The sequence below is a fragment of the Haliotis rufescens genome, unplaced genomic scaffold (assembly GCF_023055435.1).
Source record: "Haliotis rufescens isolate VD_foot unplaced genomic scaffold, xgHalRufe1.0.p SCAF_1, whole genome shotgun sequence".
Classification (NCBI taxonomy): domain Eukaryota; kingdom Metazoa; phylum Mollusca; class Gastropoda; order Lepetellida; family Haliotidae; genus Haliotis; species Haliotis rufescens.
This window is the reverse complement of record NW_025963779.1, coordinates 17,978,213-17,999,158: the sequence shown is the minus strand read 5'-3', so window position 1 is coordinate 17,999,158 and position 20,946 is coordinate 17,978,213. Positions and strand designations below refer to the sequence as shown.

The 20,946-nt window shown below is 40.3% G+C and overlaps 2 protein-coding genes across 7 annotated transcripts in view; one reads left to right on the top strand and one right to left on the bottom strand.

Annotated features, from left to right (window-relative positions):
- LOC124149986 (DNA-directed RNA polymerase III subunit RPC10-like) overlaps positions 1-20,946 on the top strand; it is a 52,123-nt gene that overhangs the window by 6,196 nt on the left and 24,981 nt on the right. Inside the window, exon 1 of one of the 3 annotated variants that reach the window (XM_048392308.1) lies at positions 12,998-13,238. The exons of the other annotated variants lie outside the window; for them this stretch is intronic. Coding sequence (XP_048248265.1) covers positions 13,119-13,238 — 120 coding nt within the window. The 5' untranslated portion in view covers positions 12,998-13,118. Of the gene's footprint in view, positions 1-12,997; positions 13,239-20,946 lie in introns of those variants that run through there. 3 annotated transcript variants of the gene reach the window in all.
- Positions 1-20,946, bottom strand: part of LOC124149963 — a 28,604-nt gene that overhangs the window by 4,355 nt on the left and 3,303 nt on the right. Inside the window, exons 2-7 of one of the 4 annotated variants that reach the window (XM_046521849.2) lie at positions 20,276-20,455; positions 12,524-12,633; positions 9,400-9,456; positions 7,563-7,673; positions 6,252-6,419; positions 2,723-2,763 (exon numbers count right to left, since the gene is read on the bottom strand). In XM_046521849.2, the coding sequence (XP_046377805.1) occupies positions 2,737-2,763; positions 6,252-6,419; positions 7,563-7,673; positions 9,400-9,456; positions 12,524-12,633; positions 20,276-20,438 (636 nt within the window). In that variant the 5' untranslated portion in view covers positions 20,439-20,455 and the 3' untranslated portion in view covers positions 2,723-2,736. Of the gene's footprint in view, positions 1-2,722; positions 2,764-5,721; positions 6,420-7,562; positions 7,674-9,399; positions 9,457-12,523; positions 12,634-16,091; positions 16,355-20,275; positions 20,456-20,946 lie in introns of those variants that run through there. The other 3 variants (XM_046521832.2, XM_046521840.2, XM_046521822.2) reach the window with 3 other exon arrangements.

Sequence of the window (20,946 nt, the reverse complement as noted above, 5' to 3'; positions counted from 1 at the left end):
GACCAACCGATCCCGTTAGTCGCCTTTTACGTCAAGCAAGGGCTGCTGAAGATCTATTCTACCACGGATCTTCACGGGTCACATGGCAGTATGTTATTAATCCAGTCACCCATGAAGATCCGGGGTAGAGTAGGTCTTCAGCAGCCCATGCTTGTTATAAAAGGTGACTATGCTTGTCGTAAGCGGCAACTAACAGGATCGGGTGGTCAGGCTCGCTGACTTAGTTGATGCCCGGCATCGTATCCCAATTGCGTGGATCGATTGTTCATGATATCAATCACTGGACTGTCTGGTCCAGACTTGATTATTGACAAACTGCTGTCATGAAAGCTGCAATAGTGCTGCATGTGGCATTAAACAACAAACCAACAAACCAACAAACAAATATTCATCCAGTTGCCTCCACATAAGCCACATCACCTGGGGACCATGACAAGCAATCAGCCACATCACAGTGTCTGACTACCACTGCATTGTGTCAACTCTCACAACAAGCTTGTGTTAGTGGGCACTAATTCTACGCTGGATTCACCACAATCTACCACTAAACAAAGATCTGAGGACATCCCATTACGGGTCACGACAAAACGACCTTTTGCGAATTTTGACCGACCAATGAAATGACCGACAAGAAATTGACATTGGCCAATCAGATGGCAGCTTTCTCGAGCTGTACGACACTAGTTTCAAACTGGCGACTACGCTTTGAAACATATTTTGACGTATTCTGGATTAAAAATGTTAAAACTAATATGAAGACCATTCTGGTATGGCTTATAGATGGCCTAGACTGTATGGATATAATCATAAAACCCGTACCTGTCGTTCGGAATACCCCGTGTTAGATAAATCGTGGTTGCATGATTAGAAACTCATTCCGGCTGTCACTTTCATGATCTGGTAAGCGATGCTCTGATTGGTTGGAAGAAAGGTCGTTCTGACATGACCCTTAATGGGAAGTCCTTGGATCTTTGTTTAGCGATAGCGAAAACTAAGATCTGATTTTAATGAGATTGGATTCACCACAAGTGAGAATAACATTTCAGCAACTGCCCAGATGAGATAATAATACCCTGTTGCACATGCACAAAAAAACACTGGATCCATGATCCTAAATTTACTTTCAATCTCCTATTCAATATAACAGGAAATGGCTGCCTGGTTGGATCGAACACCTCTCATGATTCATGACACCGTTTCTACATGGCTTAGTATTAAGCAGGTACTGTGTATATACAGAAAAGAATAAAAAAGTCCCTTGCTTTACCAGAGTTACTTCCCCTTGAATGAAGTATGTTACCTTTAAAACCCTCAAAGGAAACTAAATGGAGAAAGATTCCAAAGCATTTTAATAGTCATCCTGCTGGCAAAGTTAGAAGCTGGGTTAAGCGATAATTCTTTACACCTTAACTCTGTATTTTCTGTGAACCATATCAAACTCATTTTAAATCACTTGTCACCAGACAGATGGTCATTTATAAATGAAGTGGTCAGATAACACTCTACATCTTCATCCTGAACAAAGCTTTGTGCAGCAATAGCGATCACTAATGAGATTTTAATGAGATTGACGCTTCCAAGATTATTGCACTCATATAGCGAAATGCATGTATGTGTGTATTTGTCTGTGTGTGTGGCTGCTTCTACTGGTAGCCTACTGAGATACCATGCCAAAGTTTATCATGAATACACCACACAGACACAGTGTACTGACACTGAGATGACCAGTCCTTGTTTTAGCCCCTTTATGCTACAGACAGGGTAACAACAAGTACCATCTTTTGATGTCTTTTTGTATGATGCATCCGGGGATAAAACCTGGACCTTCCACTCTCTGGGCAGACTCTCTACCATTTGACCACGCAGGAGGTCGGATGTCATCAAGGAATGTTGACTGTTTTATCAGATTCCTATTTACTATCGTAGCTTCCCTTAACCAGCTTTCATGTGAGTTCTAGTTTAGGGTTAGTGAGGGGGAACTAAAACAAACATGCACCAACGATCTTACTGTGGATCGTCTACAGATCCTAAAGCTGTGACATTGTTGATGCGTCGCCGATTTGGTGTCAGTACTATTTCACATCAGATTCTAATTGAGACAAAAAAAACGAAAGACCTGGGCTAGAATTGGTCTTCAGCAACTCATGTTGTCGGAAGAGGGGATTAACGGGAGCAGGTGGTCAGGCTTGCTGACTTGGTTGATGCATGGCATCATATCCCATTTGCGTATATCGATGCTCATAACATCAATCATCAGATTGTCTGGTCCAAACTCGATTATACACAGACCGCTGTCACAAAGCTGGAGTATTGCTGAGTGCAGCACACCAATCGTGAAAATATCTCCTCTCCCCGTTACTCGAGAGAAAAATGGAATATCCTCTATATATTGTGAAGCAATCAGGACTTTTGAAATAGCTTACTTGAAATAGCCATTAGTACACACACAATATCAGTGTTCGTTAAAACTACGTTCTGTTACATATATACATAAACTATTATTCTTGTAATGTTACCACAATCACAATAATAATTATCACTATAACATAAGAACATAAGTGCAATGTGATAAGAATGATAATGTGTTTGCGTTGTGCATGTATTAGTTAAATATCCTCCGTAACAAAAGCTCCTAGTATGGCTAAAGCGTTTTATATCCAATGGCCTAGTAAGGAAAATGCTAAACTGTGTTATAAGCACTGTCATAAAAAATGCTACTTACTAAAAAACTTTCTATCAATGTTGATACTGTGTTGGTAGTAACTGTAAAATAAACAGCCTTTTTATGACATTCTAGACTGATAATTATCTGCAGTCATACAATATAACATTTGCAAATTAGGCAAGTTAGGTAAAGCAAACTTTGAGAGGGACCAGTGCGAATAGTGCATATAAAACATATAGAAAATGTGACACTTTAAAATATTAATCTGTTTAGGTATATTGTTGTTTATCTCACTCAGCATGCTCAGTTATGTGTTAATAATACAAACTTATTTTAAAATATCAGAAGTTAATCACTCAAGTCATTTTGCTGTGACATTCACACACGGGGAAAATGTAGCAATCATGAAAAACACATTGCAAAATATTAGCAAAAGCAGGAAGTCAATAAAACACATCGTTGAAAACATTTTCTGTTGAAAAGGTTAACAGTGGTAAATACAACTCTCAGAACAGTGTAATATTACCCATCATTGAATTAAAGTGCTGTGAGTCTGACAAGATAAGCCTTTATGTTTATAAAATGTTTATGTTTTTTAAACATTGTATTTTTGTACTTTTAACCAAAAACAAAGTGCTCATTCACGAAAGTAATCACCATTTGCTGCTGTCTATTTATCCATGTACAGTGCTGACTCTATGCTGGACATAAGTACACCTAACACTAACACTAAAACTTACACTAACACTAACAGTACACTAAGTGTGGGTGAGCTGGGGATGAATTGGGACTGGACCAGCGAATTGGATTGAGAGATGGGAGCTGAGCAATGGTTGAGTGGTTGAGCACACTGAGAGGGTGTGGAGTCACTGGGTGGGTAGATGGTAAGTGTTTGGATGAGTGGTCTTTGGCTGGGTGGTGTTTGGATGGGTGGTGTTTGGATGGGTGGTGTTTGGATAGGTGGTGTTTGGATGTGTATGTGCTGCCTTAGAAATGTGTCTGTCTTGAGATAAGTCCAGAGGACAAGTGTAAACCTCATGTCGCTCGTCCTCAGAGTGTATACGTACCTAGTCCTGCATGAACACGACAAACATGCTTACTTTGTTTTCTCTCCGTTTTATTCACTTCCAATATGTAGAACAATTTAAACATTGAGAACTGGTTCAGAATTAAATATATCATCATCAATTTTTTACACAATGTACAGCAATGGAAATTAACCAAGAATATCTGCTAGCTCAAATAGTGAAACATAGAGCAATATCCACCAACATTTTTGAAATTCAACTAGCCCTTAGGATACCTTTAGCATTAACAAACCTGCCCCCCATCCACCATCCCTGAATTACAGTAGTCTTGAGCTAGTAGACTAGCATGAATTTTGAAGACTGTATGTGTGTGACAGTGGGTTTTATGTAGAGGTGTCGTGCCAGTTAAAGGATAGTGGCAGGGCATGAAATATAAACACAATGCATTTACTGTATGCACACAATAAACATGGGTTATGTTGGGATATATATATGAAAGCATTTCAGTCAAAAGCAAAATCTATATAAAATACATTCAACAGTAACCACAAAAACAGAGGTCATCATATATACAACACAAGCAGAGTGTGAGTTTGTCTCTTTTCAGGTGAGGTGAGGTGAAATTGGGTTTAACGTCGCGTCCAAGATTATTGCACTTATATAGTGACGTGCATGTACGTGTTTGTGTGTGTGGCTGCTTGTACAAGTCCGGATTGATGCCGATTTATAGTGCTAGCTCACTGAGATACCATGCCGCAGTTTAACATGAATACCCCACTCAGACACAGTATACTGACTTCGAGCCGACCAGTCCTTGATTTAGCCCCTTAATGCCGAGCGCCAGACAGGGTAATAACAAGTACCATCTTTTAACATCTTTTGGTATGACACAGCCAGGGATTGAACCCCGGACCTTACGCTCTCCGGGCGGACGCTCTACAACTAGCCCACGGAGGCGGTCGTCTCATTTCAGCCTGCAGGAGGCATCTTAACAAACCAGGCTGCAACAACAACATGGCTGCTGCACAGAAACAACAGGAAACATACTCCAGATGATGTTCCAAGTTACAGCAGAGTACTTGGTTATCTTCAAACAACTGGACAATGCAGTTTTAGATGGGAGAAAACGGTATTACTGAAATTGTGGATTTTCACTTCAACCCTATTAACAATGGTTTCCTACTCTGTGAGATAGGACATGTGTGTTTCTACATTTGTCTATAAATCACAATCTTACTTCCTGTTCCAAAAGCAAACCTCATCAGACAACTACAGGCAGTACAGATCACATATTCAAGGCAAGTTTCAGTAAATCTGGAACTATAGTGTGTGATACAAATGTTATATTTGGGAAAGCAATTTCATAGTAAAGTATAGTTTGGGTTGAGTGCCGTCCGGGATTCAAACCCACACTCTCAGAGTGAGGCACCTAATCGCAAACACACAAAGTCAGCGATCTAAACCCAGTCAGCCCCCAAGGCTTCCACAAAAATGAAAGTCCGACAACAGGTAGTCTAGATCATATTCTTTGTGTACCCCTCTGACAAATGTAAATTGGCACGGCTGTGTGTTGTTTTATTTTATGGTCACTGAGTATTTGTTGCCCTGATTCTAGTATTTCATTTGGATTTGACGGTGGAAGAAAAATTTGACCATCCTACAAAGCCAGACACATATGCACTGTTCCTGTTGAGAAGCATGGAACACACATGCTTGATCTTAAATGACATTTGAGCTGCACCAGTAGGAACTAAAAATAGGAAAATCACACCCTGGACATTCATAGGTGAGGTGAAATGGGGTTTAACGTCGCGTCCAAGATTATTGCACTTATATAGCGATGTGCATGTATGTGTGTGTGTTTGTGTGGCTGCTTGTACTAGTCTGGACTGATGCCGATTTATAGTGCTAGCTCACTGAGATACCATGCCCCAGTTTAACTTGAATATCCCACTCAGACACAGTATACTGACTCCGAGCCAACCAGTCCTTGTTTTAGCCCCTTAATGCCGAGCGCCAGACAGGGTAACAACAAGTACCATCTTTAAACATCTTTTGGTATGACGCGGTCGGGGATCGAACCCCGGACCTTCCGTTCTCCGGTTGGACGCTCTACCACTAGACCACGGAGGCGGTCCCAGACATTCATAACATTTTCAGTATAGGAATTAGGGTATATTGTTTTATGTGAACATTTTTCTGTTAATGGTTCGATGATAGAAAATATCAGAACATTGACATAAACATAATAAACCATATAATATAACAGCAGCACTTCACAGAACTTGAAAGTCCACAACTGATGAACAAGCTTTGACATGATTGAGTCCGTTTTTTGTTAATAAGGATTAGCTGATCAACAGTGCCCCGTGAAACAGTTACTGATGTGCCCCATGGATGGTGTGCTGAAGTGCCCCGTAGATGTTGTGTTGCTGTGCCCCGTAGATGGTGTGTTGCTGTGCCCCGTACATGTTGTGTTGCTGTGCCCCGTAGATGGTGTGTTGCTGTGCCCCGTGCAAGGGGTCTTGATGAGCCCTGTGGAAGAAGCGTTGACGTACCCGCCTGTTGAAGCAGCAACATAGACACTCCAGCCACTTCTTGCCGAGCTGCATCTCGCCACAAAACACAAGGTCATAGTACTTGACAAACGCTGACGTGACAAACAACAGACCCAGCACTGTGCTAATTGTCATGAAGATGTGGACTTCATGGATGTGAGTATTTGGCTGAAACAGAATGAAAGTTGTCAAGAAGATGTGGACTTCATGGAAGGGGTATTTGGCTGAAACAATGAAAGTTGTCAAGGAGATGTGGACCTCATGGAAGCGATATTTGGCTGAAACAATGAAAGTTGTCAAGATGATGTGGACCTCATGGAAGCGATATTTGGCTGAAACAATGAAAGTTGTCAAGATGATGTGGACTTCATGGAAGCGATATTTGGCTGAAACAATGAAAGTTGTCAAGATGATGTGGACTTCATGGAAGCGATATTTGGCTGAAACAATGAAAGTTGTCAAGGAGATGTGGACCTCATGGAAGCGATATTTGGCTGAAACAATGAAAGTTGTCAAGATGATGTGGACTTCATGGAAGGTATTTGGCTGAAAAAGATGAAAACTTGCAATTCAGCGAAACACCACCAACCAAAGTCCAATATCTAAAAGGACCATGTAATTACAAGCATAGGCAAACGTAAAATGACTAAATCTTTCATTAATCGAAGGGAGATCACTCTGTATTATTTTAATTTGTTTTCTTCTTTTGGCAGTGTTTGGACTTGATGATTTACTATAATAGTACATTTGCCTGTCTCCACGTAGAAGCAGAGCTCCAGATAAGGTTTTGGTGTTGTGTGTATTTTACCCATGCATTTTAAAATCATTGGGTATCAGTAATTGTATCTGGGTATTCAAATTTCTGTTACCCACTAGTTTTTACACATGTGGGTATTTAAGTTAAATATTTAAAAACACTATTCATATAGTCCCTGCAAAATGGTTTCGTTTGGGTTCGAGAGCTTTATAGGACTCAAAAGTACCACGATACTTCCACAAGAAAGTGTGATGGCAAATGATCATGATGTAACTGTCATCATGGAGTTTGGCAAGGTTGACGGAATGCCCGTTTATAATTTCAAAATAAGTTGCTGATTTGCTAATCGAATACGCAGGGTTACTTCACAATATTTTGATGATACACACAAGTTTTATTTTTGTAGCGTATCTGTAATGTTTGTTGCGTATTTGATACGCTTGGATTTTATTTTACTGCGTATTTCTGCATTTCTGATGCGTCTTTTACCCAGATACGCAGCTTATCTGGAGCTCTGAGGAGTGTTGCTCTGGATGAAGTGGCTGAGTACTCACTGGGTAGTTGGACTTGACTGTCCAGCCCAGCCCGTAGGCTGTTATGAGGAAGATGGTCAATGCCACGTAGAGAGCTAGTGTCAGCATGGTCAGGTTGTAGAAGCGGTATACCTGGCAGAAGAGAAACATACAAACTACCATATACAACGTAATAAGCGCCCAGGGTGCTCTCAAAAAAAGAAATAGGGGGCTCTTATTAGAATATTTAAATTTGTGGCTTATACTGACGGCCTGAAATGTTTATATACGACAGATATATTTTTCCTGAATTTAATTCCCCTTAATTAAGGGTGTATATAACACACGTGTGCATATTATACACGAATAAATAAGTCTTGTGTACATTGATTAATCAGAAGGGGTGCTAACTGGGATTGTTCACCTGCCAATATATTAGCAAATATCGCTGTGAGCGCTTATTAGAGCGGGGCGCTTATTACGTCGAATATGGTATATAGAGTATTAAGCTGTTCACAGTAATACCTACAACTCAGATACTAATGCAAGTTCTATGGCATAATTTAATCTAGAATTGATATTTTCTTATATTTGGTTTACAGATTTGACTGATTGGTTCCAAACACTACAATCAGAAAATATACTAAACAGACACATTTTTCCACTGCAAACTAGTTAAATCAGAAGTGTTATTGTGAGGAAGAACAGCTGAAATACCACTGTAATATGCGTTTGTAACCCGTAGCGTGCTTATCTATTTCTGTGTAGTGCAGACACCATAAGAGGGTTCAAACATTGTACCCATGTCGGGAATCGAACCCGGGTCTTCAGCGTGATGAGCGAACGCTTTAACCATTAGGCTACCTGACCGCCCCAATTCTTGAAGAAGGGTCACTTATCAGTTTGAAAGTACCCAATGGACTGTACCCGAGATAGTAAATATCGACTGAAAACCCAAATATATCTAGAAAACCCAAATATATCTAGAAAACCCAAAGGGAATGATAACAGGTCAGTAAAACTCAGTGGTTCAAAAAGTATCTCGTGCCCTGAAAATAAGATATTTTATAAAAAAATTCTCAAAAGCCCCTTCTACAAAATGTATGATTCATCAGTGTCCTTATGCAACAGACAGACTGTCACATGAACTACTTTTATAATAAATTTTGATACTAAAACTTCATGCATTGATGCACCAATAAACTATGTTCCAACACTCCCAATAATTCAGAGAGATATTTCCTGATGTTTGGGTGTACCTGTACACACATATTGCTTCAAATCATTTACCACCATATGATAATTGGGGTCGTTCATTTTGGCTTTGTGTCCATACATGGTTTCTAAAGTTAATTTGTTTGGTGAAGTTAGGTTTTAAATATCACCTTTCTACAATGACACATTTTCACACTTCAGACGAGAAGGCTCGCATAATAAATAATACAATGTTTACTCCCATATGACACTGAACCTGCAGAAGCACACTCGGCTAATTACATCAACTCACATATTAACCTTTTGAGGCTTTCATTTTCAAATTCATATTCAACTGGGTTAGGCATTAATTTATATGGTCACAAGTCCACATGACTGATCTGCTGTGTTGACATCACCTCATGGTAAAAGTGGCAGTCCTCAAGGAAATTTTACAGGTTTCCATGGGTGAACTTACGATAACCCGGTAGTTTCAAAACCTGTTAATCAATTACGTTGTTCAGGTTTATGAATAAAAGATAAATTTACTTTGACTTGTCTGTGATTTTTTCTTCATAACTGGATAACATTTCCTGTTTGCCCAAATCTGGGAAATATTTGTTTTGAAATTCTTCCCACTGTACACACAGTGACAATGAATATTCAAGTTCAAAGTAGTCCTTACTGTTGAAGCTCGTTTGCTGATGGACGCTCGTATTGCTGTGCTTCCTGTTAATATCATCTGAAACAACGGCGAACAAACATCAGTGAACTAAACACTATATCATGTATACATAGTACAGTATAGTATGGTGTAGTTTCTTTCATCAACATGATTAACTTTGCAATTATCATACATGTCCATCTTCTAGAGGCAAGGGAGTTAACTGATTGTAAAAGTCCAGTTTCCACCCTTGACGAATTAGGCTGGAATTTCTGCGCTCGATAGTAGTGCCACCAGTGGCTGTTATGAGTTATGTCCCTTCTATGCCTCTACTATTGACCAATCAGATTCCACCTCTCATATCAATGGCGGTGCCCAGTAGAGACGATTTGATCGATGATCAAGGTCTATATAGTAAAAAATACAGGTCTTACTTCGCAAAGTGCATCAAATCACATGAGCACCTTGATTAAAACATGAAAAGATTTGGAAAATATCTGTTGACACCAAGTTGGCACAATGACAGTACACATGCTTTGCAAATCCTGCTATTGGCAGAAATCTGCACAGCAGTTTACGAACCATTTGTCGATTTCATTACGTGATTTGGATTGGACTATGCATAGACTCGTTATTCCAGCCATAACATAAGGGTGAAAACTAAACTTTTATGGTCAGTTAACTCCCTTGCCTTGGGAAGATGTACATGTCAAGTATGTTGCAGCACTGGCAGATGTTTGGTACATATCCCATGGGAGGATTTAACTGGTAGGTAGGAAACACTTCCAGGAACTAACACCTCCACTATCAGGTTTATTACGTGCACAGCTGATAACTGATAATGAGTTTTACCAATAAACCCCCCTCCTTCTTTTTGATACGTAAGTTGAAGATGTTACAAAAAAAAGTGTTTGCAAATCTGAAAAACAATAATAGCAATAAAGTACTAGGAGAGATCTGATTAATGCATTAATGCCTCAACATTTCAGTTGATGCCATGTTGACTCTTAATGGGAGATGAGACCATTGAACTTACAACAGCTGTTTGGATGGTAGATTGTATTGTGCTAGTAGATGTACCAGCATGAACAATCAGCAGCCTTGTGCTTAGTAGAAAGTGAGTGAGTGAGTGAGTGAGTGAGTGAGTGAGTTTGGTTTAACGCCGCTTTTAACAGTATTCTAGTTATATCACGGCGTGTCAGCTTAATGTGGGAGAAAAGCCTGAAGTGACGCAGGTCTCAGATGTTTATCACTTCGGTGAAACCCACGAGCACAGGTGTGGTGCTGACAAACCTAGAAACATAATCGGGGCGAACAGGGATTCGAACCCACAATCACAGGTTTCTGGCGTGCCCAAGGGACGCAACTCTGTACAGCAAATCATGGCACCTTAGGCGACTGGGCCACCCAAGCCCCCCCCCTTAGTAGAAAGACTCTTAAGAGTTTCCTAAATGTTTTCATGGAAATTCACTTGATCTTATCACATTGCTATATTTGAGAAAGAGACCAGTGATCATGTAAAGGAGTTTGTGGAAAGTATATCCCAGCAGAGAGAATAAAACATCCTCAATTACTAAGTGTATTGTATGTCCTTTGTATTACAACCAATCCCTTGGACCCATCCACCACCATTACTTAGCACAGACTTTCGCTTGCTTACAAGCTTGAATGAAGAACCAATCAAAATGCCTCTTCTGAAAGTTTTGTTTGTTTGTTTGTTTGTTTGTTGTTTAAATCCACACTCAGCAATATTCAAGCTTAATTGAGTCTGAACCAGACAATCCTATGATTGACATTAAGACCATCGATCCACTCAACCAAGCAAAAGTCGCTTGCAAGCATGGGTTGCTGAAAACCTATTCTTCCCCGGATGTTCACAGGTCCTTCTGAAAGTGAATTCTGCATACATCTACATGCAGCCACGTCCCAGCAAGTCTTTAAACGAATCACAAGACTTATAACAAATTTACCTGGATAATGTGTTTTCTGGGGTATACTAAGATGGAGGGGGGGGGGGAGAGAAAGAGTACAACAAAACTGTCTAATAATATTTGTGATGGAATGCAAAATTCTGGTAATATCGATGCTTGTTTAAATTGAACAGTGTAATTTGGCTGGACATCTATATTTAGTATCGTGGCATTCAAACAGGCCACAAAACCAAGCTACGGTGGCTAATGAGTCCAAGATATTTGTCATAATAGAATGGAGGAATGATACAGCAGGAAACGGAGGATGATAGACAAGGTGAAGCATGCCAACCTCTTGGTGATACCAGAATACCTGAATATAGTTTACAACAATTGATGTAATTAGCAATCCAGCAGTGGATGAGATCCCTATGAGACAGTTAATGGGATGCCATCCTAGGATTGGGAGAAGTGAGTGAACTATGTTCAGCATGTTCAGGTATTGTTAAATTCAGCATGTTCAGGTACGGGTATTGTAGTATCACCAAGAGGTTTTCATTTGTTTCATCTTGTCTATCATACTCAATTTTCAACTTTATAATTCACCTCTAGTAAAATATATCCGGGACAAATTCACAACATATAGCTTCGTTCTGATTCCGGCCGACGTTGCTAAATACAGATGTCCAATCAAATTTCCCTGTTTGTTTCAGTGAAACATGCACCAATATCACTCCTGTATTCGCTTTGCTTTGTCGCATCCTGTCTCAGATACAACCGGCAATGCTAATACCATGAGGACTTCCCTTACCCCCTCTTGATCATGTTAATAAACAGGATCTTCTTTTCCAGTTTAGATGTATCACTGGCTCGCTTGTACAAGGCCAAACTCTTCTTCAGAACTCAGAAGTGTCTTTTTATTGGGTGTTAATTTCAAACTCATGAGTGAGAAAATTCTGTGCTTAACTAGTGATAAGAGAGATGAGACTGTGACATCACTTTTGAAATGAAGCTTTAGTGGTGAATGGATCCATCAACCAATTCCCTAAGCCTGACCACCCGATGAACTTCGGCACCTCTTATGACATGGCGATCTATCATGGAATCCCACAGCGCCATAATACACTGGATAATGGAGGCTGCATGTGCAGACCATTGAGACTTGTTTATTCATATCCATCCAACATTATTCGGAATCCTTATCCCATACTTACTTTGAATATGTTACAGCTTACCATTATTCCTGCTAGAATGCCTGCACCAAAGCAGTTGGTTTTACTCAAGTAAATTACATTGGTATCTTGGATGTTGTCCGTCAATGGCACTATAAACACCTCCATTGCCCCTGCAAGAGAAGAAACATATGCTATTATGTTTACATTTATTGCAAATAACAGACTTGAGCTAGACATATCTCCATGGTGATATACAGCACACTGACTGAAACTTTTGACACTAAATTTAAGATATGTACATTCAGGGATGGAACTTTGCAGTAGCACGCCAGGCTGTGTCAGTTTAAGCTAATGTCAAAGGCGTCTTAACTGCCAGGGCCCCGTTCCACGAAACGATCTCAGAGCTACGATTGTTGCAAGTCTATATTAAAGTATGCGAGCTATGATTGTCTTTGGGCTAAGATCGCTTCGTGGAACAAGACCCAGCATAATTTCAGGTGTTTTTATGAGGGTCCTTATATGTAATCACGACTTGGGCAACTAAAAGCTTCAGGTGGAGCAGCATCCTGACGTTGGCCTGAAAATAATTGTGTCTTGACAAGACAAGTGATTGATAGTGTGAGCAACGTCCCACACCGTTGTGGTTACTGCTATTATGACATGCATCAACCAAGTCACTGAGCCTGACCACGCGATCCTTTTGAGTGGCTGTTATGGCCAGGATAGGTTGCTGTGGACCTATTCTAAACTTGAATCTCTATTGGTGACATGTAAGGTAAGAGTACAGTTGCACTGAATGTGTTATGGCCTTGAATTGCTGTGAGAGTATTTGTATGAAAGCACGCTGTAGCTTGTGTACTCACTAAAACCAGACACATCACACCCAGAGACTGGCAAGAGTGATGTGCTTGTGATACAGGCTTATCAGAAGCTGTCAGTACACATGTCCAACAGGTTAATAGTGATAAGCGAAGACTTTGTCAACTGAGCATGTCCATGGTTAGTGGTGAACACGGGACAGGGGTCACTGTGACACTGTATGTGTTCACTATACTGCCAGTATACAGGGGTCACTGTGACACTGCATGCATCCACTATACTGCCAGTATACAGGGGTCACTGTGACACTGCATGCATCCACTATACTGCCGGTATACAGGGGTCGCTGTGACACTGCATGCATCCACTATACTGCCAGTATACAGGGATCACTGTGACACTGCATGCATCCACTATACTGCCAGTATACAGGGGTCACTGTGACACTGCATGCATCCACTATACTGCCGGTATACAGGGATCACTGTGACACTGCATGCATCCACTATACTGCCAGTATACAGGGGTCACTGTAACACTGCATGCATCCACTATACTGCCGGTATACAGGGGTCACTGTGACACTGCATGCATCCACTATACTGCCAGTATACAGGGGTCACTGTGACACTGCATGCATCCACTATCCTGCCAGTATACAGGGGTCGCTGTGACACTGCATGCATCCACTATACTGCCGGTATACAGGGATCACTGTGACACTGCATGCATCCACTATACTGCCAGTATATGGGGGTCACTGTGACACTGCATGCATCCACTATACTGCCAGTATACAGGGGTCACTGTGACACTGCATGCATCCACTATACTGCCAGTATATGGGGGTCACTGTGACACTGCATGCATCCACTATACTGCCAGTATACAGGGGTCACTGTGACACTGCATGCATCCACTATACTGCTGGTATACAGGGGTCACTGTGACACTGCATGCATCCACTATACTGCCAGTATACAGGGGTCACTGTGACACTGCATGCATCCACTATACTGCCAGTATACAGGGGTCACTGTGACACTGCATGCATCTACTATACTGCCAGTATACAGGGGTCACTGTGACACTGCATGCATCCACTATACTGCCAGTATACAGGGATCACTGTGACACTGCATGCATCCACTATACTGCCAGTATACAGGGGTCACTGTGACACTGCATGCATCCACTATACTGCCAGTATACAGGGGTCACTGTGACACTGCATGCATCCACTATACTGCCAGTATACAGGGGTCACTGTGACACTGCATGCATCCACTATACTGCCAGTATACAGGGGTCACTGTGACACTGCATGCATCCACTATACTGCCAGTATACAGGGATCACTGTGACACTGCATGCATCCACTATACTGCCAGTATACAGGGGTCACTGTGACACTGCATGCATCCACTATACTGCCAGTATACAGGGGTCACTGTGACACTGCATGCATCCACTATACTGCCAGTATACAGGGGTCACTGTGACACTGTATGTGTCCTCTATACTGCCAGTATACAGGGGTCACTGTGACACTGCATGCATCCACTATACTGCCGGTATACAGGTGTCACTGTGACACTGCATGTGTCCTCTATACTGCCGGTATACAGGTGTCACTGTGACACTGTATGTGTCCACTATACTGCCAGTATACAGGGGTCACTGTGACACTGCATGCATCCACTATACTGCCAGTATACAGGGGTCACTGTGACACTGCATGTGTCCTCTATACTGCCGGTATACAGAGGTCACTGTGACACTGCATGCATCCACTATACTGCCGGTATACAGGGGTCACTGTAACACTGCATGCATCCACTATACTGCCGGTATACAGGGGTCACTGTGACACTGCATGCATCCACTATACTGCCAGTATACAGGGGTCACTGTGACACTGCATGCATCCACTATACTGCCGGTATACAGGGGTCACTGTGACACTGCATGCATGCACAAGCAACTGTATCCTATTATAGGTGTCAAGTTTCAGCTACTTAGTATGACACCCACTGGGGTCATGTGCATGACTCTTGATGGTGACTGGACTGGCATATCATCACACCATGACCTGTGCTTGGCTAGTAAATGACACTTCATCATTTCCGTTTCACTTGGGCTGATGATGGCACACTACATCAGTGTCAGCCCATTGGACAGGGCGCAGTATCAGTTGTCCTACATCATGCGTATGTAGTGATGAACATTGCTGGTAGAAATTGTATTGTAGAATGTATGGTCACATTCTTGAGATTAATAGTCACATAAATATCTAATATATCGCTGTCTATATATTAAGCATGTTAAACCCCTACCCCCCCCCCCCCCCCCCCTCCCCAAAAGCCCCCTAATTCTATGTACGAAAAACTTGCCTTATACACAGCGATATACGGTAACTTAAGCATGTTCAGCCATGGCTATGTTTTCTTTATAACATTTCTAGGATACACACCTTGCATTGTTTTCTGTATTCTTATGACCTTTTTCATAAAATCAGATCAAATATTCTGCTACCATAGCAGGTCCCATCGTGTGAACTTTCTAGTCAACTAATCGGCATTGAGGATTCAAAATCCATGGTACATTTGAGCAAAGCATTCAGACAAGCATATCTGATCTGTATTCTGTATCATGAAAACAAATATAATGGGGAATATTTTGAATGCAAAATTATACAGCTGTGCTATTATCATATTGTTGTGGATATTAAATAAATTCTGTTGGGTTTTTAATAAATCCAGAGTTCCATATGGCATGGTAACTACAAATATGTATAGAATAATTTTACCTTTACCATGTATATACCAGGATATACATGATCTACTGCATGTCATAGCAAGACAGCATCCCCATGAATACACACGCACTGGACAGCAATTTAACCATCCTCCATTATCCAGTACATAATATCTTCTGCCACCATAGCTTTAACTTGTGCTCAATTTGAAAGAAATAATCTATCCAATCAAATAATTCTATGTGCGAAGAAAATTCTGCGCAAAGTCAGTGATAGGAGAGATAGTGATGTCACTTCCGAAAACAATCTCTGCTGGCAAATTAGTCTAGAGTTCTGAACGTAATGAAACAGAGTCGACAGATACTAAGGATACAGTTTCAAATGTGTTATGACAAACTGTTCATAAAGTTACAACAGAATACGAATGGATATCATGGATATCTGGATGATATCATTCATAAACATGATAAAAGTGACACATGATAAATATTCCCCTTCCTCATGTTCAGTGTGACATTGATCTGCAAATTACATCACACTGTCTGAACCCTGGCTGACTTGCTGTACAGTGGACAAATTCAGTTGAAGTCAACACTGATAACCACCGATAACCGACATGCTTGTTTTAGGAACATATCGCTATCATAACTGCAGCAGCTGCAGTCCTATGTCACTAGTGGCATCATAGGTAAAAGGGGGTTTAACGTTGCGTCCAAGATTATTGCACTTATATAATGACGTGCATGTACGTGTGAGTGTGTGTGTGGCTGCTTGTACAAGTCTGGACTGAAGCCGATTTATAGTGCTAGCCCACTGAGATACCATGCCACAGTTTAACATGAATACCCCACTCAGACACAGTATACTGACTCCGAGGCGACCAGTCCTTGCAGAGCTCCAGATAAGCTGCGTATCTGCGTGAAATACGCATCAGAAATGCAGAAATACACAGTAAAATATAATCCAAGCGTATCAAATACGCAACGAACATTACAGATATGCTACAAAAATAAAACTTGTGTGTATCATCAAAATATTGTGAAGTAACCCTGCGTATTCGATTAGCAAATCAGCAACTTATTTTGAAATTATAAACGGGCATTCCGTCAACCTTGCCAAACTCCACGATGACAGTTACATCATTTGCCATCACACTTTCTTGTGGAAGTATCGTGGTATTTTTGAGTCCTATAAAGCTCTCGAACCCACACGACACCAGTTTGCAGGGAACTAGATGAATAGTGTTTTTAAATATTTAACTTAAATACCCACATGTGTAAAAACTAGTGGGTAAAAGAAATTTGAATACGCAGATAGAATTACTGATACCCAATGATTTTAAAATGCATGGGTAAAATACCCACAACACCAAAAGCTTATCTGGAGCTCTGCCTTGTTTTAGCCCCTTAATGCCGAGCGCCAGACAGGGTAACAACAAGTACCATCTTTTAACGTCTTTTGGTATGACGCGGCCGGGGATCGAACCCTGGACCTTACGCTCCCTGGGCAGACCCTCTACCACTAGACCACGGAGGCGGTCAGTGGCATCATAACTCACACATTTCAACATGGCATCAAAGTTATGCTGTTCCTATAATGCTTCTCAATACTGCATCTTTTTTATTATTCTATAATTTTATCACTCAGTTCAATAACAGAATGCCGAAAATTAGTTAATTCTCACAACCTTGTCAATGAATTTTGTAGTTGCTTCTCATACTTCTATATGTTCAATAGACCCGTGAAGACCCAGGGTAGAATAGGGCTTCAGCAACCCATGCTTGTCGTAAAAGGTGACTATGCTTGTCATAAGAGGTGACTAAAGGGATCGGGTGGTCAGGCTGGCTGACTTGGTTGATGCATGTCATCATATTACAAGTTCGTAGATCGATGCTCATGATGTCAATCAATGTATTGTCTGGTCTTGATTATATTATTTACAGACCGACGACATATAGATGGAATATTGTTGAGTATGGCATTAAACAATTAAGAAACAAACAAACGAACATATTCAATATATGATAAAAGAGTTATGTTAGATGCTATAATAAGATTCCTGGTATGACGTCACAGAGTAACTAGTGGTTACATTAGTTGCAAAATGGAAGCAGCTCAATCCCCGGCTTTTGTGAATGTCTCAAACACGTACAGTACCATGACCTGCATCAGTGGAAAACAGTTTGATGCTGCTATGCAGTACCATATTTTCTTGAGTACAGTGCTCACATTTTTTCCAAAAAGCACAGCTGTGTAGAAGGGGGTGTGCATTATACATGAAATAATGAGTTTTGATGTTTTTTTTCCCCATGGAAAGGTATTACCGTGAGCATGTAACACCAGAAATACCATGTCAACAAATCCATACTGAAGTACGCAAAATCATCATGTAATTACACAGTTTGGCTATAAAAAGTTTCTTTGTATATCTGGACTTATGTTTGTAACTTATTTCATTAATTTTATTCAAATTTCCTTTTAATAATGTTTTAATTAATTTCGGCGAAATCGTGTGTGAAGCGATCTTCCGATCGCACAACTCACCGTTATTAACAGCAATCACGGTCAGATTACCGCTATTGAAGCCTTGAAACAAACTTTAGTTGACAGAGAATGGATACATATATCTTAAATGCCATACTTTGACTCGTTAAAAGTCATATTTGTTACAGTTTGACGATTCTATGTCAACACGTAGTTCTCGCAATCACACGATCGCGTGCGCGGGAGCCTTGACGGTGACTTGTCAGACTGGTTCCGTGTGAAAAATAATAACCGGCAATAGCGATCAGCTGCTTCGCTTAGGGTTAATATTATTCAGGCAATGAAAGTGAAGGGAAGTACACAGTAGGACGTGTTGTGATACACAAGGTGGTTCTCAGCGGTAGCCATTTGTAAAAAAACCCATCCATGTAAGAAGTTAAAGAACTCCTGCTTCATTCATATTACTAATAGTCATAGTTAGTATGTCATGCCATGACATATGAACTTGAGTAATATGAAAGAATGGGTGTCCTTTACCTTCTCTAGAGTAGTATACATGATACCATCTTCCCGAGGCAAGGGAGATAACAGACTGTAAAAGACCATTTTCCATCCTTGCCAAACTAGGCTTAAATTTTTGGGCTCAGTCGTATCGCCACCAGTTGCTATTATGAGTTATGTCCCTTCAATGTCCCACCTATTGACCAATCAAATTCCATCTCTCATATCATTTCCATTTGTATGATATGATCGATGAACATGATCTGTATTGTAACAAAACGGGTCTTACCTCGCGAAGTGCATTAAATCACGTAAGCATCTTGATTAAAAACATGAAAAGGTCTGGAAAATATCTGACGATGCCCAGTTGATGGTACACATCCTTTACAAATCTTGCAGTCGACCTAAATCTGCACGTTGAAATCCATATTATTTACGAACTGGATGTTTGATTTCATTACGTGATTTTGATTGGACTATGTATATACTTGTTAATTCAGCCAGAATACAACTCCATAATTCCAGCCTAGTTCGGCAAGTGTGGAAACTGAACTTCTATAGTCAGTTAACTCCCTTGCCTCGGGAAGATGACATAATACTATATGAAATGAGCTGTTTTCTTAAAAAAATTAAAACGGATGTTTAATTATGTACATGAATAGTCTATCTAGAAACAGTGTGATAATATTATTGTTAAAATTCTTATGTAGTTACGAGTCATAGAGAAATGATTTTGATACATCTCTCTGTCCATCACAACATAAGGTGAATATGACTAAAAATATGGCAATCAGCCATGGAGAAATTGACATACTGTTGCAAGAAAGGTCAATACGTTCTTTCAAACCAGTTGACATGCTTGATCAGCCTTTATTAACCAACACTTAGACATACACATTGGTCAGTTATGCATGATATTAAACGCTAGTAAATCCATTAATTTTAATTAACAAGACGTTCAGATGCTTACACTTCAAGATAAGACTCTGCAGATGCATCCTCAAAACATTTAAACCAATTATAATACAATATCTTTTCATGCAAGCACAAAATTTAACTTTATAACAGTATCTGGAAATGTATTTTCAAGACCAAATGATGAAGATAATGATTGATGAAACTGTATCAATCGATTCATGATACCCAATTATCAAACTCTCTTCAAGATCGGGTGGAAATATTTTGGGTACTGTGAGTATGATTTCAATCAGTTAAATTTTATTTACAGTGTCTAACATGTCAAAGCTTACCTAAGAAAGCTGTAACAAATCCACTGATGATTTCCACAATTCCAATAACTTTAGGCCATCTTCTCTCTGGCCCAGTAGGATTTCTCTCCCTCTGGTAGTAGAGATCGGGTCGCAGTTCCTCCGTCGTGATCTCGTCAATCTGCCTCTCATACTGGACATTCATCTTGGAAGCTTACAAATCTGCAATTAGACAACAAGTATCTAATTATATGAACATGATGAATGGTCAAACCTATGTACTAGCACTCCTCTGCACCACACAGACAAGTTCCACATTTCTTAGCCTTGAGGGATTGAGTGAGGTGGGTTCAATGCCTCTTTGAGTTAGTGAGTTGGGTTTAATGCCGCTTTTAACAGTATTACAGTTATATCACGGCATCAATGCCTCTTTGAAAACATGCAGTGTATTATATACATCTCTACAATAAATGCTCTTGACTCCTTCACCACCACAGCTTTCTTTTAAGTCCAGTTTGCCTAACATGGCGCTATATATAGCCATTTAATCAAATTTCTTTCACAATTGGAACAAGCTGCACATTTCGCCCCAAATTCAGTTCAGTAACCTCAAATGTACAGGTAACAAACCTACTCCTATATTGCTTTCCTCTTAATATTAAAATTATCTTTCCTATGTCTATCCATGCTCCATTAATTAAAAAAAATTATCT